General features: G+C 37.5%; 1 protein-coding gene and 1 long non-coding RNA gene across 7 annotated transcripts in view; one reads left to right on the plus strand and one right to left on the minus strand.

Moving 5' to 3' along the window:
• Positions 1-23,248, minus strand: part of ZFYVE9 (zinc finger FYVE-type containing 9) — a 189,701-nt gene that overhangs the window by 47,315 nt on the left and 119,138 nt on the right. For all 6 annotated transcript variants that reach the window (XM_082428846.1, XM_082428847.1, XM_082428848.1 and 3 more), the window contains 2 exons: positions 4,799-5,023; positions 2,844-2,926 (listed from right to left, as the gene is read on the minus strand). In XM_082428846.1, coding sequence (XP_082284972.1) covers positions 2,844-2,926; positions 4,799-5,023 — 308 coding nt within the window. The remainder of the gene's footprint in view (positions 1-2,843; positions 2,927-4,798; positions 5,024-23,248) is intronic.
• LOC309645790 lies at positions 5,032-21,518 on the plus strand. Its single transcript, XR_014255065.1, has 2 exons — positions 5,032-7,948; positions 8,284-21,518. It is a non-coding gene; the product is annotated as an uncharacterized lncRNA (long non-coding RNA).

Here is a 23,248-nt window from a genome sequence, read left to right on the forward strand (position 1 = left end):
AGGACGTTATAATACTTATTATAATTATATTCCAGATGTTTAAAAAGTTAAGTACAGGCACAGAAGATATAGAAAAAGACCCAAGTCAAACTTCTAGAGATGAAAATTACAATGGCTGAAATTACAGGAAAAAAGAAAAAGGATGGAATCAATGGCAGTTTAAGCACTGCAAAATAAAAGATTACTACAATGAGGTATCACCTCACACCAGTCAGAATGGCCATCATCAAAAAATCTACAAACAATAAATGTTGGAGAGGGTGTGGAGAAAAGGGAACCCTCTTGCACTGTTGGTGGGAATGTAAATTGATACAGCCACTATGGAGAACAGTATGGAGGTTCCTTAAAAAACTAAAAATAGAATTACCATATGACCCAGCAATCCCACTACCGGGCATATACCCTGAGAAAACCATAATTCAAAAAGAGTCATGTACCACAATGTTCATTGCAGCTCTATTTACAATAGCCAGGACATGGAAGCAAACTAAGTGTCCATCGACAGATGAATGGATAGAGAAGATGTGGCACATATATACAATGGAATATTACTCAGCCATATAAAGAAACAAAATTGAGTTATTTGTAGTGAGGTGGATGGACCTAGAGTCTGTCATACAGAGTGAAGTAAGTCAGAAAGAGAAAAACAAATACTGTATGCTAACACATATATATGGAATCTAAAAAAAAATGGTTCTGAATAACCTAGGGGCAGGACAGGAATAAAGATGCAGACATAGAGAATGGACTTGAGGACACGGGGAGGGGGAAGGGTAAGCTGGGACGAAGTGAGAGTGTCATGGACATATATACACTACCAAATGTAAAACAGATAGCTAGTGGGAAGCACCCACATAGCACAGGGAGACCAGCTCGGTGTTTTGTGACCACCTAGAGGGGTGGGATAGGGAGGGTGGGAGGGAGATGCAAGAGGGAGGAGATATGGGGTTATATATATGTATAGCTGATTCACTTTGTTATAAAACAGAAACTAACACACCACTGTAACACAATTATACTCCAATAAAGATGTTAAAAAAAATTTAAAAGTTCTAACTCAGAAAAAAATAAATAGAAATAAAAGATTAGTGAACTTGAGGACACAGCAATAAAAAAAACCTGTCCAAAATGAACACACAGAGGAAAAAAAAACACTGAAAAAGAAATAAAGAGAGCATTAGTGAGCTGTGAAACAATTTCAAGCAGGCTAATAAGTCTATTAACAATGGAGTCCCTGAAGGAGAGGAGGGGTGGACAGAAAAATTATTTAATGAAAACTATAAACCCACAGATCTAAGAAGCTCAGAAAACCCCAGCGCAAGAAACATGGAAAAAACTATACCAAGGCACGTAATCAAATGGCTCAAAAATAGTGATAAAAAGAAAAATTTCAAAGCAAAGAGAGAAGGATAAAACATTATGTAGATAGGAACAAAGGAGGGAATACATATTTCTCATCTGAAAAAATGCAAACTGGAAGGCAATAGAGCATATCTTTAAAATTCTCAAAGAATTAAACTGTCAGCCTAGAATTCTACATCCAGCAAGAGTATCTTTCAAATACAAAGGACATTGTTAGAAATACAGATGCTAAAAGAATTCACCACCAGCCAATCCACACTATAAGAAACATTACAGGAAATCTTTCAGGTAGAAGGACAATGACACGAGATGGAAATATAGATTTATACAAAGGAATGAAAAGCACTGGAAATGGCAACTACATGGGTAAACCTACAAGAAGCTTTCTTATTGTTTACATCTCTTTTAAAGATAACTGGAACTATAACTACAATCGCATGACAGAGTGAGGAAATAAACAAGTCCCCCAAAAGCAACTAAACAGTTGGGTAGATTTATTAAAAAAACAAAACAAACAAACAAAAAAACCATTTCAGTGCCCTGGAATTAGACCAAAGACATACAATACACTGAGATGTGTTCATTCATAAAAACTACTGAACTTCAAGTAAGAAGAATAGAGTTGAATCTGTGATTTTCTTGCCTGGGGCTGCCTTTAGCCCTGTTCATAGTTCAGCCAGGGCAAGGTAGTTTATGAAAACAATAAGCTTTGCTGCTTGAAGGATCTTGCTTGATTTGGGGTGTCTCAGTTAAAGTGGTAATCTCAGTGGCTAGTGAAAAGGACCAGTGGCTCTGTTAGCCTGAGGTTGCTAGCCTATTTGGAGCAAGTAATGAGCAGGCAGACTAGCCAGAGATTTAAGAAGAAGTTCTGGTAATGAGACAGACATAGGGAACTTCATAAACTCTCCAAATACCCAGGACTGACCTTAGTCTGTGCACATGTGCAGCAGTGACTTTAATGGGCCCAAGCCAACCAACCTTCTTGGTCAACAGGGTTAGAGCCCGTGCATATGCAGAGGAGACATGAGTGAGTCCAGCAGAAAAGAAAAGAATGATGTTTGAATCCCAGTCCATGCAGATCCATCAAGAAAGTATAGATGCCTTACTGGCTAGAGGTATTTGAACACAATCTCTGACCAATCTTTGGCAAAAGAGTAAGCTACACAGACACAGGGGACACCACCAGGATGCCAGGCTTAAAATTAAAACACGACATAATGCTGGGTGCTTTAAGTATAACTACTCCTCACAATAATCCTGCAAGGTCACTTAGTTAGTATATAACCAAGAGCCAGAATCCTGTACTATTTCATTCCAAACCTCCATATACTTTCCAAAGAACATACATGTTCTGTTCTTTTCCTATGGCATAAATCTTCACCTACGTGAAGAAGCAGGGTATTAACAAAATAATAAAATCCTTCTCTTCCTTCTCATGCAAACCCCAGTAAGGAAAAAGAAAATAAAAATTCCCAACTTACTGCAAGAAGATTCATGATGGTATGCCCCGTCTCTCCAAACAATGGCTTCCGAAATCTGACACTGAACAGTGGGCAAGGATAAACTATGGAAATGAGAAATGATCAGACTAAGTTTGGCAGCTTAAAATTTTGGTAAAAGAGACATCATGTTGCATAGAGTTCTCAAAATATAATTGTAATGACTCATTAGAGCATAAAATTTAGGGCTCAGAAAGTATTTACCATAACAGCATCACAGACAAATTTGGAGCCTTCTACAAACCACACCAGTCTTTTGATGCAGCTGTTTCAAAAATGAACTACATGTCTTAAGAAGCACTCTTTCCCAAACTAGATTAATATATTCCAGGAAACAAGTATCTCCTGATTCCTCTGTGCTCAGGAAGTCTAAAAGAGTTCACTCTACACATTTCTGACTCAGGACCCTCCTTAGACAAGCCAAACACTAGGTGATCCTATTAGCTGGCTCACTCCTCGAACTTTGCAGTTTAAACTGCCTGTACAACACAGGAAAATACAAATGTTTTTCCTCTGCACACAATCCTTTCCTTTCCCTACTTCATTTAGCTGATTCATATGCTTCTTTCACAGTTCAGTCCAGAGGTACCTTGGTCCTTCATTCTTGGTGAAGTTAGAGCCCATCTTTGAACTCCCAAAGAACTCTGTTAACTTTGAACATGTGTTTTGACATAATATACTACTATAATTATGATTTCTATGTCTTCCTTACAAAGGTTCCCAAGAGCCTATAACCACGTCTCAGCCATTTCTGAATTCCGGATTTATCACACATGGTAGGCCTTTATTAAATTCTTGTTGAATGAATGAATAAGTGAAAGACTGAAGGTGACCTGCTGAAAACATATAATACTGTTTTATGTTTTATAAAATAATTTTTAATTATCTCATTTGATCCTCTTAATAATACCATGCAATATAAAAGGCAAATATTATTATCTCCAGTTGCAAAGGAAACTGACAATCAGATAACCTGAATGACTTCACCCAAAGTTACAGAGCTAGATAAGTGGCAGAGTTAAGAACTTTATTCAAGTGGTCTGATTCCTAGACCACGGCAATCTTGATTAGGAAAAGATATAAAGTTTAAAATAAAGCTTGCATAGGACTTCCCTGGTGGTCCAGTGGTTAAGAATCTGCCTTCCAATGCAGGGGATGCAGGTTCAATCCCTGGTCAGGGAACTAAGATTCCACATGCTGGGGGGGCAACTAGCCCGCGCGCTGCAAGTACTGAGCCCGTGTGCCTCAACTACAGAGCCCACACGCTCTGGAGCCCATGTGCCACAACTACTGAGCCCGCGCACTCTGGAGCCTGCTCGCCACAACTAGAGAGAAGCCTGTGTGCTGCAAAGAAAGATCCCGCGTGCCGCAACTAAAGACACAACACAGTCAGAAATAAATAAATAAATAAAATAATAATAAAATAAAATAAAGTAAAGCTTGCATTTAGGCCTTAATGTCTTTAAAAACAATCACAGCTTAGTTGCACTGCTACGGCCATGGGCAAGGAGGCTCTTTTGTTGCTTACTTTACCAGCTGAGAGTGATCTCTATACCACTAGCTTCCAGTATCTATTACATTATATAAAATATAATTTGTCATAACTATTTTCCAACCAAGTGACAAAAAATATACTTACCATATATAGATACTATAAAAAATAAAGTTACTTGTTAAGTTGATATTCATTTTTTCTGAAGATGATCATGTATCTACCAATTAACCTATAAAACCAGTAAGTTTACAAGGCAATAATGTTATTTTGAGTTCTTCCCATTATAGCCAAAATAAGTAGAGACACTGGCCAAATTTAGCTTAGCTATTTCAAAAGAATACTTCCGTTTAATTGTATCACCATGGGGCTCTCTGAATATCTCAAGTCTGTTTAGTCATTATGTCTTGGTCAAATGGCTTAGAAGAGGGTATTTTATACTTACGTCGATATTCGGCTCCAAGTCTCAACATTAGTCGGATGGGAAACACTTTAGCCCAAGGAGTTTCCCATTTCTGGATGAGAATCCCAAACAAGTAAGGTGGGGTTGGGAGTACTAGGTCTTGCAGTGACTGGTAAGTAGATGTCACATATAAGAATCCGCCATGTTCTTTACTGCCAAGGAAACTTTGACTGAAGAAGGAATGTCCCAAGTTGCCTACAACATTCCCTAAAACAAAAAAGTACATTAATTACCATCAATAAACCAATCATATTTTTTATAATCATTATTATCAGCACTGGGCCAGACACTACCAAACAATAATTCCCAACCTTTCACTATGAAAGACACATATCATATTTATAAAGTTGTTTTTAAATAAATGGCATTTGTTAAATGAAAATTTGTTTTCCAATTTTATCAGGGCTTCTGGTGAGCATAAAATACCTTGTATTATCACACTCTAGTTTGTCTGGCTAAAAGCCAAAAATATTGATGCCTTCCTTTAGACTAAACTTACTGTATGAATTACTTTAGAGGTCTCAGTATAAAAATTATTGCCTCAAATGTCACAAAAAAAAATGTTAAGATTAGGTACCTGCTCTCACAGAGCTTACAATCCCTTTGAGTAAATAAATTCAATTCATGAACATAACGAATTAAGACATTAAGTACAGCTATATATGAGATATTAAGGGAGGAAAATTTATGGAGAAAGTAGTAACACAGACAGGATTTATTCTATTTTTGGTTGAGACAAATATGAAACATAAACAACTTAGGGTTTATTTAAATTCATATTAGGCAGGTCTTTTGTTTTTTAGTTGCAAACGCTCTTAACTAAGCACTTTCTAATTCAAATATTTTCTGAATGAAACAGCAACAAATCACCCTTCATTAAGGAGACATTTTCCTCAGTTTAGAACTACAAAAGAACTTCATGACAAGAGCTGTTCAATAATGTAACAGCAGATTTGTTCACTAGACATGTGCAAGCTTCCTTTGATACCTCTGAAGGAAATAACAGCAAATACAGAAATCGCCGTCAGAGAAGTTAATGCTTACTTTCCCTGAAAAATAGAGTCTATTTGCAGAACAGTTCAATGACGGAACACACAATCCTTGAGTGAAGTGGAAGCTATGCTGACAGTAGGGACCACAAGTGAAGGGAACACCTCCCCACAAAACCCAGAAACTTTATGACTGAAAGCCATGCTCACCTGCACATCATCATCTGCCAAATACATTTAGGGGTAGTACCCTTGCCCCAGGATTAACAAAATCTGGGGGACCTCCCTGGAGGTCCAGTGGTTAAGACTCCACGTTCCCAATGCAGGGGGCCCGGGTTTGACCCCTGGTTGGGGAACTAGGATCCCGCATGCCACTTGGCACGGCCAAAAAATAAATTAATTAATTTAATTAAATTAAAACATAAAAAATAAGTGAGAACCTAGGGGGAAAAAACCCCCAACTCTGGCTTTATGTTTAAGCTGCTGGGCCAGATCTATAAAAACAAAATAATCCCCATATCAAGGAAGTAGTATGTTATTTTGAAAAAAATCAGATTTTGGAGTCTCAGAGACATGGGTTTGAACACTAGATCCATCATTTACTATTATGAGATTGGGGGCAAGTTACTTGACTTCTGTGAGCCTCAACATCTGTGACAACAGGGGAAGATTATACTAAATTTCAGATCTGATGTGAATAAATGATAGAATATATGTAAAATGCCAAGCAGCACCTTGCACAGTTTGTTCTCAAAAAATGTTAACTATTACTTTTATAATGCAAATATACATATAATGAATGATCAACCAAACATTATACAACTTTCTTTGCTTTATCAAAGATTTTAGAGTAAAGTTTTTATAAATTTTCATCTTTTCACTTGAGTTGGGGTGTGGGGAGAGAATGGGAAACAAAAGAGAAGATTTTTTTCCCTCCACAATGGAGACTACACCACAGGAGTCCTCTAAAGCGCTAATGACAGCATAATGTTTATCTTTCACAAGAATGCCCTAGTGAATACAGCTCAGAGGTGAAAACTGTGTTAAGCTTGGTACTCAAAGCATTCATTCATTATTCCTTTGGGATCTCCCTATAAGAGACTGGAATCTATTACTGGTTATTTTTCCACAGATACTAATAACTTTTCTGCTTCTACCACCTAAAAACCCTCCTCCCTACGCAATCACACGCAGATTCTTATGTCCCTTTACATTATAAAATATATCTTTTATTTTTTAAGCATTTATTTTCTTAAAAATTGATAGATCTCTATCAATTTTAATGAATAATTTAGTTTAGATTGCCATTTATCACCTCATCTAAAAATAAGTAACATTCCTTGGGTATAGATATCAACTAAAATAAAATACAGGGTATGAGAATTTGACCAAAAAAGGCTTTCATTTGAAGACTTAAACTGGGGCTCCAACATTAAAAAGAATTCCAAAAGAAAGCAATGTTGGGAGTGAAAGAGAAGTAATACTCAAAGAGAGAATAACTAAGAATTTTCCAAATTAAAGAAAGAAATGTGTTTTCAGATCAGAAGTACACTTTAAGTACAAAAATTAGCTTAAAAATATTCTAAATACATTGTTGTCTAAGTTAATTCTTAGGCTGAGATAAACTTTCACATTAAAAAAATGAAAGATCAGGGACTTCCCTGGTGGTCCAGTGGGTAAGACTCTGCACTCCCAATGCAGGGGGCCCGGGTTCCATCCCTGGACAGGGAACTAGATCCCACATGCATGCCGCAACTAAGAGTTCGCATGCCGCAATTAAGAAGTCCGCGTGCTGCAACTAAGAGTCCACATGCTGCAGCTAAGAAGTCCACGTGCCAGCAACTAAAAGATCCCGCGTGCCACAACCAAGACCCAGTGCAGCCAAAATAAATAAATAGATAGGTAAATAGATAAATAAATAAATATTTTTTAAAAATGAAAGATCAAACTTCATTGTGTTTGAGGCCTATAATTTTATTAGTATATTACACATTAATAAAAATAAAATTCAAAGAAGTTGAATGTATTTAACACCATACAAATCAGTAATATAGTGCCTTAAAGTTTACATTGCCTTTTGATAAATCTATACAGGATAAGAAAGAAATTTAAACTAATCAAAAGTGCATCTGGGGCTTCCCTGGTGGCTCAGTGGTTGAGAGCGTGCCTGCCGATGCGGGGGACACGGGTTCGAGCCCTGGTCTGGGAAGATACCACATGCCGCGGTGCAGCTGGGCCTGTGAGCCACAACTACTGAGCCTGCGCGTCTGCAGCCTGTGCTCCGCAACAAGAGAGGCCGCGTTAGTGAGAGGCCCGCGCACCGCGATGAAGAGTGGCTCCCGCTCGCCGCAACTGGAGTAAAGCCCTTGCGCAGAGACGGAGACCCAACACAGCCAAAAATAAATAAATAAATAAGTAAATAAAGGAGTTCCTTTAAAAAAAAAAAAAGACTTTAAAAGTGCATCTGGGTTAACCCAGGTGGCTACAATTTAAAGGAAAAAAATAAGGAAGACTACAGAATGAGAGTAGGTGACAAAAAAGAGATAATAAAAAGAAAAAGATCTTTCAAAGATCTGAAATTATAGAAACTTCCCAAGTGACCTGCTTGAGTGACCCATGGTATTTCTTTCTCAGGGACCAGAGACACACTGGGTCTCAGAAACACTCTTAAGCTGATCTAAATAGTATTTTCCCTTGTCCCCAAGTCCCAGTGGGAACAGGAAGTCAAGAATAATAAGCACAGCATTTTTATTAACAGAAGTGTTCTCTCAGGACTCCTTTCCTCCAGGTGATTTTCCGCCAAATGACAAAAAAAGCTTGCTAGTGACATCACACCAACTGATTTACTCCCCAACTCACGGATTTTAAATTAAGCCTCTCCAACGTGCCAGACCATTTGTTCTAAAGGTTGGTATACAGAGTTGACCCAGACAGATAAAACTCTTGCCCTCATAGAGCTTATATCCTAATGAAGGAAGACAAACAAACAATTTCAGTTAGTAAAGTTAGTGATAAATGTTTTGAAGAAAATACAACAAGGAAGGTAATGTGAATGATTGATGGGGGAAGGGGAGAGAATACTTCTTTAGCCATGAGAGTCAGGGAAAATCCTCAGAGAAAGAAACATTTGAGAACAGACCTGAATGAAGAGAAGAAATCAGCCAGTAAAGCTCTGAAAAGAACAGCACTCCAGGTCGGGCAGGAGTAAATTCAAAAGTCATGAATCGGAAATGAGTATGACAGGTTCAAAAGTCACAAAGATGATCAATGTAGCTAAAGCAAACTAAGGAGTATTAAGAGATAAGGTCAAAGAGACCTTTAAGGACTAGATCATATAGGACCTTTATAAAATTGGAGTTTATTCTAATTGCAGTGGGAAGACAATGGAAGGTTTAAGGCAGCTTTAATTGTGCCATCACATTCATCACCATGTTACTAGGCTACACAAATGTGCTCTCAATTCATAAGGATTAGATTTAGGACACCCAAGAAATAGTTGAGAGAAGATAAACAAGTCCGCAAATGTAAAATTGTGAATAATTTAAAGGGAACAAAAAGCTGTTTTCAAATGTAGAAATGATCTAACCTACAAGGTTAATATTTATGTTCTGTGCTTATATTTGTCTTCTTGCTTTGTTCTGAAGTTAAATCTAAAAGTTGAAAATCAGTAACAGTGTAAACCTTATTATACCCTTAATAATTATATAATTATTATAATTGATTATTAAATATTAATCAATTCACATTAACATTTCTCTTAATAATCTTCTTGAAGAGAGAAATATTAAACTGGAAGAATTCACTGAACAATGTACCCAGGATCCAGCACAAAAAAGCAAAGAGAAAAATTATACAAAAGAGTAGTTAAGAGATATTGAAGACTGATTTCAGAGGCCCCAACATCAAAAAAAGGTTTCCAAAAATAGACAACATTGGGAATAAAAGAGTAGTAACACTGAAAGAGATAATAATTAAGAATTTTCCAAAGTAAAGAAAGAAATGTTTTCAGATCAAAAGTACACGTTTAGTACTCAGTAGTAAAAATAAATCCACATATGTGTACACATATAGACCCATGGAATAGAGTCCAGAAAGAAACCCATGCATAGAAGGTAAACTAATATTCAAAAACAGGACCAAGGTAATTCAATGGCAAAAGTATAGTCTTTTTAACAAATGGCCGTGGAACAACTGAATATCTATCTATAAGCAGGAAAAAATCAAAAACAAAATGCACAAAAAAATTCCCAAAACAAAACTTTGAAAACAAAACTTCAAGACTTACCCCATTCCCTGTACAAAAATTAACTCCAAATTAATCATAGATCTATATGTAAAAGCTATGACTATACAACTTCCAGAAAAATACAGGTGAAAATTTTGGTGACCTTGGGTTAAGGCAAAGATTTTTTAGGAAACTGAAGATGAACTATAAAAGAAAAACTGATAAATTGGACTTCTATCAAATATTAAAGCTTCTACTCTTTGAAAGATAGTTAAGAAAATGAAAAACATAAGTCATAGACTGGAACATAATATCTGCAAAACGCACTATATGATAAAAGACTTGTATCCAAAATTTATGTAGTACCAATAACTCATTAAGAAAACAACCCAATTTTTAAATGGGCAAAAAAAGAGCTACAGATGGCAAATAAGCATATGAAAAGATGGTCAATATCATTAGTTATTAAGGAAATGCATATTAAAACCACAAAGAGATACCACTAAACACTCATCAGAAAGGCTTTTTTTTTTTAAAGGAGTATCAAGTGGTGGCAAGGATCCAGAACAATTGGAACTTTTCATACATTGCAGGTGAATGGATAAACAAATTGTGGTACATACATCCATTCAACCATATAGATGAATCTCAAAAGCACTGCGTTAAGTGAAATAAGCCAAACACAACAGTGAGATTCCATTTATATAACCTTCTGGAAAATGCAAAACTAGAGGGACAGAAATCAAATCAATAGTTGCCAGGGACAGACGGTAAGGGGAGGGGATTAAATACAAAGGGACATGAGGCAAGGTTTAGAGATGATGAAAACATTATATATCTTGATATTGGTGGTTGTTACCTGACTGTATCTGTTTGTCTAGACTCACTGAACTGAATACATGTATATTTATATACAGTAATATATGTCTGAAAAGGCACATATTATTGGATATAAATTATACCTCATAAATCTGACTAACAAAAACAGAGAACTTTAATAGTGGACTTACAGATAATCAAGGATAAAGAGAAAATCCTAAAAGCCAAAGAGAAAAGACAAATAACTACCTGTTAAAAAAAGAAAGAAAAAAAACTAGACTGCAGGAGATGCCAGAAGACAACGAAGTAATACCTTCAAAGTACCTGCTAAGGGGAGGTTAAAGGAAGAAATGAACGAATGAGAGAAAGAAGGAAGAGAGGAAGGGAAAAAAATCTGTTAACCTAGAATTTTGTAGCCAACTAATTATTCAAGAGTGATGGCAAAATATTTCAAACATACAAGGACTAATGGAGTTTAACAACCACAGGCCCTCACCAAGAGAACTAATAAAAAGATGTATTTCAACAAGAAAAGCAAGTCCTAATGGAAATATGGGATACCAAAATAGCAGATATACAGAAAATATAGTGGCAAATTTAATAATTTTGATTGAATTGAATATTGATACTGATTTTTGATACTGATATTGAAAATTGAATATAATTGAATTAAGTAAAAACAATTATTTTTTCTTTTACAAAAGGTAAAACCAACCACAATAATAGTAAGAATGGTAAAGATATTAAATGAGTGAAGCATGCTTAGGTCTGTGTCACGTTAGGGAGGATAGAAACGCTCTGAGGCAGAATTCTGTCTGCTCCCTGGTGTACATGCCTTGTTTAATTCCCTCCCCTTGCGTGGGGAAAACACCTATGAATATGATGGGTGTCACTCCCATGATTAGGTTACTAATTAACAAACTTTGAGTTCATCAACAGGGAGATTATCAGAGTGGGCCTGAGAAAAGGTCTTTAAATCTAGGTCTAGAGGTCAGAGAATCAAAGCAGAGACACACTCTTGATGACCTGAAAGAAAGGAAACATCCATGTTGTAAACTATCTACGGAGCCATGAGGCAAGGAACAGCAGGCAGCCTCTAGGAGCCGAGAGTACTCCCCAACCAACAGCTAAAAGAAAGCAGGGATTTGTAAGAAAGTGAATTCTGCCAACAACCTGAGGACCTTGGGCTCCAAATGAGAAGCCCAGCATGGCTGACACCTTGAGGCACCCTGAGCCGAAGATTCAGCTAAGCTGTGCCTGGACTCCTTTCCTATGGAAACTATGAGATAATAAATTTGTGTTGTTTCAAGCCACTAAGTTTGTGGGTTAGAAATATAGTAATAGAAAGCTAATACATACTGAATAACTTAACTCTGTCAGAAAAAGGTCATAGTTGAGTGTTTACGTTGAAAAAATTAAAGGAATCCCAAAGAAAATGCTAACATAATAGAAACATGAGTAAAAGACATAAACAGGGACATATTTGTCACAGAATACAAAATGTACATCGCTAATAAATATATGAACATATGATCAGCCTCATAAATAGTGAAATGCAATTCGAAATGAGACACCGTTTTATATCCACCAGACTGGCAAAAATTAAAACTCTCATAATATCAAATGTTGGCAACTCTTATACACTGAAGATGGGGACAGATAGATATAAACTGGAAAACCTCTCTGGGAAATAATTTAACATCATCTAATAAAGTTGAAGAAATACATACCTTATAAACTTATACTCATAAGTATACATGTACAAAAAAATTTAAAGAACATATCTGAATAACAGTAAACTGGTAAGAAGAACAAACTGTTCATCATAAAGAGAATTAATAAACTGTGGTAAATTTATGTAGTTCGTATAAAACAGTAGCCTGAAAATGAACGAACTAGAGGCATGAATGAATGCCAGAAACATATGGTAGAGTGAAAAAAACAAAGCACAAAAAATGTGTACAGTGTGATAACATTTGTATAAAGTTCACAAACACACGAAGTAATATAATCCTTAGAGATGCAAACATTTGTGATAAAATTACTTTTAAAAAGCAAGAAAAGTATAACACAAGATTAAAGACAATGGTTACCCTAGGGGTTGAGGATGGGAAGTCTGGAAGGAAGATGTAATCAGGAAAGAAAAAGGAGAGTTTCAGTGGATTGGTCATTTTTATTTCCCAAATTGGGTATTTTGTTTGTGGGTGGTTATTTTGTTATTAGGCTTTATAACTTGAACAATTACTAATATACATGCTTATACACTTTTCTACATACCAAATAGTTTTTAAAGATAATTAAAGGCATTCAGAAGAAGAAATTGCTTCTATCTGGGAAGATCATCAGGGGAGAACTCATGGAGAAAGTGGTCATTGATACGACTTAAGAGAACTGATAGGATATAGATAGTTGGGGTTTTGGGAAATAGCATGGTGTGTGGGGGGGGCATCAGGATCACAGGTAAAGAAGTAGGAAATCATCAAAGTATACAACAAACCAAGTAATGTTTAGTTTGGCTTCACTGTAAGTATGGGGAGACTACTGGTGGGAAATGAGACTGGAAATATAGGATCAGATTATGTAGAGCACTGAATATCAGAGTACACAGTTTATTCTAAAGGCAACACAAAGCCAATAAAGGTTTTTGAGTAAGAGAGGGAAATAACCAGAGATTAACTCCAAAAAAATAATCTGGTAGATAACAATTCATTGAAATTCATGTTCTGAATGTCTGTTTGCAAAACATAAGAGTAAAACATGGAGGAGGAGACCTTCAAGATGCAGGAGTAAGATGTGGAGATCACCTTCCTCCCCACAAATACAACAAAAATACATCTACATGTGGAACAACTCCTACAGAACACCTACTGAACACTGGGAGAAGACCTCAGACTTCCCAAAAGGCAACAAAGTCCCCACGTACCTGGATAGGGCAAAAGAAAAAAGAATAAACAGAGACAAAAGGATAGGGACGGGACCTAAACCTCTGGGAGGGAGCTGTGAAGGAGGAAGTTTCCACACACTAGGAAGTCCCTTCACTGGCGGGGACGGGGGGTGGGCAGGGGGGAAGCTTCAGAGCCACAGAGGAGAGCGCAGCAATAGGGGTGCAGAGGGCAAAGCAGAGAGATTCCCGCACAGAGGATCGGTGCCAACCAGCACTCACCAGCCTGAGACGGCTTGTCTGCTCACCCGCCAGAGCAGGTAGAGGCTGGAAGCTGAGGCTTGGGCTTTGGAGATCAGACCCCAGGGAGAGGACTGGTGCTGGCTGCGTGAAGACACCCTGAAGGGGGCTAGTGCGCCACAGCTAGCTGGGAGGGAGGCCGGGAAAGAGTCTTAACCTGCTGGAGAGGCCAAAGACCATTGTTTCGGGGTGTGCAAGGAGAGGGGCTTCCTGCTCCATGTGCCCACAGATGGCAGAGCACCACCTAAGTGAGCTTCAGAGATGGGCATGAGCCATGGCTATCATTTCGGACCCCAGAGACAGGCATGGACCGCTAACACTGCCTCTGCTGCCACCAAGAATCCTGTGTGCAAGTGCAGGTCACTTTCCACACCCACCCCGGGAGCCTGTGCAGCACACCACTGCCACGGTCCTGTGATCCAGGTACAACTTCCCTGGGAGAACACATGGTGCACTTCAGGCTGTTGCAAGGTCATGCCAGCCTCTGCCGCCGCAGGCTTGTCCCACATTCCAATTATGACTACCGTACCCCTCCCTTTCCCCAGCCTGAGTGAGCAAGAGAGCCCTGATCAGCCACTGCTTTAACGCCCTCCTGTCTGGGCGGGGAACAGATGCCTGAGGGTGGCCTATGTGAAGAGACAGGGTCAAAACCAAAGCTGAACCCCAGGAGCTGTGTGAACAAAGAAGAGAAAGGGAAATTTCTCCGTGCAGCCTCAGGACCAGTGGATTAAATCCCTGCAATCAACTTGATAAACCCTGTATCTGTGGAATACCTGAATAGACAATGAATGTTCCCAAAATTGAGGTGGTGGACTTTGGGAGCAACTGCTGACTTGGGGTTTGCTTTCTGCGTCTGACTTGTTTTTGGTTTTATGTTTATCTTAGTTTAGTTTTTAGTGCTTGTTATCATTGGTGGGTTTGTTTATTGGTTTGCTTCCTTTTTTTTTTCCTTTTTTCTTTTTGTGAGTGTGCATGTGTATGTTACTTTCTATGATTTTGTCTGTTTAGTTTTGCTTTTAACATTTGTTTTGGGGTTTTATCTGTTCATATTTTTTCCTTCCTTTTCTTCCAAGCCATGCAGCCGGCAGGGTCTTGGTGCTCTGGCCAGATGTTGGGCCTGAGCCTCCAAGGTGGGAGAGCTGAGTCCAGGACACTGGACCACCAGAGACCTCCCGGCCCAAAGCAATATCAATTGGCAAGAGCTCTCCCAGAGATCTCCATCTTAACACTAAGACACAGCTCCACCCAATGGCCAGAAAGCTCCAGTGCTAGAGGCCCCATGCCAAACAACTAGCAATACAGGAATACAACACCACCCATTAGCAGAGAGGCTGCCTAACGTCATACTAAGTTCACAGACACCCGAAAACACACCACCAGATGCAGCCCTGCCCACCAGAAGGACAAGATCCACCCCACCCACCAGAACACAGGCACCAGTCGCCCTCACCAGGAAGCCTACACAAGCCACTGAACCAACCTCACACACTGGGGGAAGACACCAAAAATAACAGGAACTATGAACCTGCAGCCTGCGAAAAGGAGATCCCAAACACAGTAAGTTAAACATAATGAGAAGACAGAGAAATATGCAGCAGATGAAGGAGCAAGGTAAAAACCCAACAGGCCAAACAAATGAAGAGGAAATAGGGAGTCTACCTGAAAAAGAATTCAGAGTAATGATAGTAAAGGTGATCCAAAATCTAGGAAACAGAATGGAGAAAATACAAGAAATGTTTAACAAGTACCTAGAAGAAATAAAGAGCAAACAAACGATGATAAATAACACAATAAATGAAATTAAAACCACTCTAGAAGGAATCAATAGCAGAATCACTGAGGCAAAAGAACTGGTAAGTGATCTGGAAGATAGAATAATGGAAATAACTGCTGCAGAGCAGAATAAAGAAAACAGAATGAAAAGAATTGAGGACAGTGTCAGACACCTCTGGGACAACATTAAAAGCACCAACATTTGAATTACAGGGGTCCCAGAAAAAGAAGAGAAAAAGAAAGGGTCTGAGAAAGTATTTGAAGAGATTATATTCGAAAACTTCCCTAATATGGGAAAGGAAATAATCAAGTCCAGGAAGCGCAGAGAGTCCCATACAGGATAAATCCAAGGAGAAACACACCAAGACACATATTAATCAAACTATCAAAAATTAAATACAAAGAAAAAATATTAAAAGCAGCAAGGGAAAAGCAACAAATAACACACAAGGGAATCCCCATAAGGTTAACAGCTGCTCTTTCAGCAGAAACTCTGCAAGCCAGAAGGGAGTGTCATGATATACTTAAGGTGATGAAAGGGAAAAACCTACAACCAAGATTACTCTACCCAGCAAGGATCTCATTCAGATTCGATGGAAAAATTAAAACCTTTACAGACAAGCAAAAGCTAACAGAATTCAAAACCACCAAACCAGCTTTACAACAAATGCTAAAGGAATTTCTCTAGGCAGGAAACAGAAGAGAAGGAAAAGACCTACAATAACAAACACAAAACAATTAAGAAAATGGTAAAAGGAACATACATATCGATAATTACCTTAAATGTAAATGGATTAAATGCTCCCACCAAAAGACACAGACTGGCTGAATGGATACAAAAACAAGACCCATATATATGCTGTCTACAAGAGACCCACTTCAGACCTAGGGACACATACAGACTGAAAGTGAGGGGATGGAAAAAGATATTCCATGCAAATGGAAATCAAAAGAAAGCTGGAGTAACAATACTCGTATCAGACAAAATGGACTTTAAAATAAAGACTATTACAAGAGACAAAGAAGGACACTACATAATGATCAAGGGATCAATCCAAGAAGAAGGTATAACAATTGTAAATATTTATGCACCCAACATAGGAGCACCGCAATACATAAGGCAAATGCTAACAGCCATAAAGGGGGAAGGGAAATCGACAGTAACACAATCATAGTAGGGGACTTTAACACCCTACTTTCACCAATGAACAGATCATCCAAAATGAAAATATATAAGGAAACACAAGCTTTAAATGACACATTAGACCAGATGGAATTAATTGATATTTATAGGACATTCCATCCAAAAACAACAGAATACACTTTCTTCTCATGTGCACATAGAACATTCTCCAGGATAGATAATATCTTGGGACACAAATCAAGCCTCAGTAAATTTAAGAAAACTGAAATCGCATCAAGTATCTTTTCCGACCACAACATTATGAGACTAGATATCAATTACAGGAAAAAAACTGTAAAAAATACAAACACATGGAGGCTAAACAATACGCTATTAAATAACCAAGAGATGAGTGAAGAAATAAAAGAGGAAATAAAAAAATACCTAGAAATCAATGACAATGAAAACACGACGACCCAAAACCTATGGGATGCACAAATGACAATTAAAACATGACGACCCAAAACCTATGGGATGCAGCAAAAGCAGTTCTAAGAGGGAAGTTTATAGCAATACAATCCTATCTCAAGAAACAAGGAACATCTCAAATAAACAACCTAACCTTACACCTAAAGCAATTAGAGAAAGAAGAACAAAAACACCCCAAAGTTAGCAGAAGGAAAGACATTATACAGATTAGATTAGAAATAAATGAAGAAGAAATGAAGGAAAGAATAGCAAAGATCAATAAAAATAAAAGCTGGTTCCTTGAGAAGATAAACAAAATTGATAAAACTTTACCTAGTCTCATCAAGAAAAAAAGGGAGGGCTTCCCTGGTGGTGCAGTGGTTGAGAATCTGCCTGCCAATGCAGGGGACACAGGTTCGAGCCCTGGTCTGGGAGGATCCCACATGCCGCGGAGCAACTAGGTCCGTGAGCCACAATTACTGAGCCTGTGCATCTGGAGCCTGTGCTCCGCAACAAGAGAGGCCGAGATAGTGAGAGGCCCGTGCACTGCGATGAACAGTGGCCCCCACTCGCCACAACTAAAGAAAGCCCTCACACAGAAACAAAGACTCAACACAGCCAAAAATAAATAAATAAATAAATAATAAAATTTTTAAAAAAATGGGTTGCACCTTTAAAAAAAAAAAAAAAGAAAAAAAGGGAGAATACTCAAATCAACAGAATTAGAAATGAAAAAGGAGAAGCAACAACTGACACTGCAGAAGTACAAAGGATCATGAGAGATTACTACAAGCAACTATATGCCAATAAAATGGACAACCTGGAAGAAATGGACAGATTCTTAAAAAGGAAAACCTTCCAAGACTGAGCCAGGAAGAAATAGAAAATATGAACAGACCAATCATAAGCACTGAAATTGAAACTGTGATTAAAAATCTTCCAGCAAACAAAAGCCCACGACCAGATGGCTTCACAGGCGAATTCTATCAAACATTTAGAGAAGAGTTAACACCTATCCTTCTCAAACTCTTCCAAAATATAGCAGAGGGAGGAACACTCCCAAACTCATTCTACGAGGCCACCATCACCCTGATATGAAAACCAGACAAAGATGTCACAAAAAAAGAAAACTACAGGCCAACGTCACTGATGAACATAGATGCAAAAATCCTCAACAAAATACTTGCAAACAGAATCCAACAGCACATTAAAAGGATCATACACCATGATCAAGTGGGGTTTATCCCAGGAATCCAAGGATTCTTCAATATATGCAAAGCAATCGACGTGATACACCATATTAACAAATTGAAGGATAAAAACTATACAATAATCTCAATAAGCTTTTGACAAAATTCAATACCCATTTATGATAAAAACTCTCCAGAAAGTGGGCAGGGAGGGAACCTACCTCAACATAATAAAGGCCATATATGACAAACCCACAGCCAACATCATTCTCAATGGTGGAAAACTGAAACCATTTCCTCTAAGATTAGGAACAAGGCAAGGCTGCCCACTCTCACCACTTTTATTGAACATAGTTTTGGAATTTTTAGCCACGGCAATCAGAGAAGAAAAAGAAATAAAAGGAATCCAAATCGGAAAAGAAGATGTAAAACTGTCACTGTTTGCAGATGACATGATACTATACATAGAGAATCCTAAAGATGCTACCAGAAAGCTACTAGAGCTAATCAATGAATTTGGTAAAGAAGCAGGAGACAAAATTAATGTACAGAAATCTTTTGCATTCCTATACACTAATTATGAAATATCTGAAAGAAATTAAGGAAACACTCCCATTTACCACTGCAACAAAAAGAATAAAATACCTAGGAATAAACCTACCTAAGGAGACAAAAGACCTGTATGCAGAAAACCATAAAACAATGATGAAAGAAATTAAAGACGATACAAACAGATGGAGAGATGTACCATGTTCTTGGACGGGAAGAATAAACATTGTGAAAATGACTATACTACCAATGGCATTTTTCACAGAACTAAAACAAAAAGTTTTACAATTTGTATGGAAACACAAAAGACCCTGAATAGCCAAAGCAATCTCGAGAAAGAAAAACAGACCTGGAGGAATCAAGCTCCCTAACTTCAGACTATACTACAAAGCTACAGTAATCAAGACAGTATGGTACTGGCACAAAAACAGAAATATAGATCAATGGAACAGGATAGAAGGCTCAGTGATAAACCCATACACATATGGTCACCTTATCTTTGATAAAGGAGGCAAGAATATACAATGGAGAAAAGACAGCCTCTTCAATAAGTGGTGCTAGGAAAACTGGACAGCTTCATGTAAAAGAATGAAACTAGAACACTTCCTAACACCATACACAAAAATAAACTCAAAATGGATTAAAGACCTAAATGTAAGGCCAGACACTATAAAACTCTTCGAGGAAAACATAAGCAGAACACTCTATGACATAAATCACAGCAAGATCCTTTTTGACCCACCTCCTAGAGAAATGGAAATAAAAACAAAAATAAACAAATTGGACCTAATGAAACTTAAAAGCTTTTGCACAGCAAAGGAAACCATAAAGAAGACGGAAAGATAACCCTCAGAACAGGAGAAAATATTTGCAAACGAAGCACCTGACAAAGGATTAATCTCCAAAATATACAAGTAGCTCACACAGCTCAATATCAAAAAAACAAACAACCCAATCCAAAAATGGGTGTAAAACCTAAATAGACATTTCTCCAAAGAAGATATACAGATTGCCAACAAACACATGAAAAGATGCTCAACATCACTAATCATTAGCGAAATGCAAATCAAAACCACAATGAGGTTTCACCTCACACCAGTCAGAATGGCCATCATCAAAAAAATCTACAAACAATAAATGCTGGAGAGGGTGTGGAGAAAAGGCAAACTTCTTGCACGGTTGGTGGGAATGTAAATTGATACAGCCACTATGGAGAACAGTATGGAGGTTCCTTAAAAAACTAAAAATAGAACTACCATATGACCCAGCAATCCCACTACTGGGCATATACCCCGAGAAAACCATAATTTAAAAAGAGACATGTACCGCAATGTTCATTGCAGCACTATTTACATTAGCCAGGACATGGAAGCAACCTAAGTGTCCATTGACAGAAGAATGGATAAAGAAGATGTGGCACATATATACAATGGAATATTACTCAGCCATAAAAAGAAACGAAATTGAGTTATTTGTAGTGAGGTGGATGGACCTAGAGTCTGTCATTCAGAGTGAAGTTAAGTCAGAAAGAGAAAAACAAATACTGTATGCTAACACATATATATGGAACCTAAAAAAAATGATTCTGATGAACCCAGGGGCAGGACAGGAATAAACATGCAGATGTAGAGAATGGACTTCAGGACACGGGGGATGGCGGGGACAGGGTAAGCTGGGACGAAGAGGGAGAGTGGCATGGACATATATACACTACCAAATGATGTAAAATAGATAGCTAGTGGGAAGCAGCTGCATCGCACAGGGAGATCAGCTCCGTGCTTTGTGATCACCTAGAGGGGTGGGATGGGGAGCGTGTGAGGGAGGCACAAGAGGGAGGGGATATGGGGATATATGTATACATATAGCTGATTCACTTTGTTATACAGCAGAAACTAACAGAACATTGTAAAGCAATTATACTCCAGTAGAGATGTTAAAAAAATAAAAAACACGGAGTAAGGGAGGGAAGATGGGGAGAAATAATATACAATCTAGAATCTCCCATGGCACTACATTATCCAGAAGGCACCCTGAAACTCTCAGAATGTTATTTTTCACAAAATACCATTTTCCCCCTCACTGTGGAAAGCATAAGCAATGACATGTAACCAAAAAATTTTATATATACTAAATGAGAAACATACATAGACATATATATATATATATATATATATATATATACACATATTATTACTAATACATGTAGTTTAGATTAAAAATCTGTAAAAATATTTTAAGAGCGTTCATGCAAGTTCATACAAAAATCACAGTGAAATAATATACTAAGCTTCTACCTTGATTATCTATACATGGGATTCTTAATAAAATAGGCATAGCACATATGTATTATCCATATCTATTTTTTAAAAACTGCTATACTATTAATATACACACATAGGCAACTGACATAATGCTTAGAATACTTTAGTCCTAATTCTGTCACCAACTAGGTCTGTGATTTGGGCAAGCCATTAACACTTCTAGGTCTCATTTTCTTCATCTGAAAAATGAAGCATTATACTAAATAATGTAAGTTCCCTACTAGCTCCAGTATTTTGTAAGCTGTGAAATGATTCCTTTTCAAGGAGAGAGACAGAGAGAGAGCCTTACAGCTCACTTGTTTATGCTTACTTAAAATATTATTTACTTAAATATGTTTGTATATGCCCTCATCTCATAGATAACATTTAACACAGCTTAGATGTATTACAGTCTGACCTTAGTCTTACTTAGTCTTACTATCAGTTCCAAGTGATTTTTGTTGTAGAATTTTTGCATTTTAATATGCTAGTTCAAAATGCACTCTTGATATATAAAGATACTTTTAAAAGAGGAGTAAGCATTTACGGTAAACATATATTTTAGTGACTCATGTAATGATTCACATCCTTTCCTTGTTGGTATTTCTAGGAGCTCCATTCATAGATCTAGTCTCTTCACACTGGCCTATCCCATTCACAGCCATAGTTTAAAACTATCACAAAAATGCTGGTCTTCCACATCTGTATTTTAGCCCAGATCTACCTCCTGAAGTCTCTATTTATGTATTCATCTTTCATTTACATATTACCATCTGTTGCCATTATTTGAAATCCAACACACTGAACAAAGAACTCATCTCCCACTCCTCTGCCAAATCTGCTCTTCTTCCTCTATTCACTGCCTCAGTGAATAAGAACGAAGTCCACTCAGGTGCTCAAGCCAGAAATCTGAAGCCAACTTTGACTTGTCCCCTCTCACTCTTCACATTCAATTAGTTATGAAATCTTATTGAACTGAGGCATCACTCTTTTATATCTCTTCAATACTCTTTATTCCCACTGCCATTATTGGTAATATCCTAATTTCTTGCTGGATCCTGACAATAGCTTTTTTAAAAATCAATTTAAAAATAACAAATGTTGGCAAGGATGAGGAGAAAAGGGAACCCTAGTATACTGTTTGTGGGAATGTAAATTGGTGCAGCCACTATGGAACAGTATGGAGGTTTCTCAAAAAATTAAAAACAGAGCTACCATATGATCCTGCAATTCCACTTCTAGGTATTTATCTGAAGGAAATGAAAACACTAACTAGGAAAGATATCCACACCCCCACGTTCACTGCAGTATTATTTTTAACAGCCAAGACATGGAAGTAACTTAAGTGTTGATGGATGAATGGATAGAGAAAGCATGGTATGTACATTCAATGGAATATTATTGTCATTAAAAAGGAGGAAATCTGTCATTTGCCACAACACGTATATACCTTGAGGGCATCATGCTAAGTGAAATAAGTTAGAGAAAGACAAAATACTGTATGATCTCACTTATATGTAGAATCTAAACAAACAAACAAACATACACTGAACTCATAGATACAGGGAACAGATTGGTGATTACCAGAGGTGAGGGTTGAGGGGTAAGTGAAATGGGTGAAGGTAGTCCAAAGGTACAAACTTCCAGTTATAAGATAAATAAGTACTGAGGATGTAGGTACAGCATGGTGGCTATAGCTAACAATAATGCACTATATATTTGAAAGTTGCTAAGAGAGTAGACCTTAAAAGTTTTCATCACAAAGAAAAAAAAATTTGTAACTATGTGTGATGATGGATGTTAAATAGACTTATT

This window comes from Balaenoptera physalus (assembly GCF_965194825.1).
Source record: "Balaenoptera physalus genome assembly, chromosome: 1".
NCBI lineage: Eukaryota > Metazoa > Chordata > Mammalia > Artiodactyla > Balaenopteridae > Balaenoptera > Balaenoptera physalus.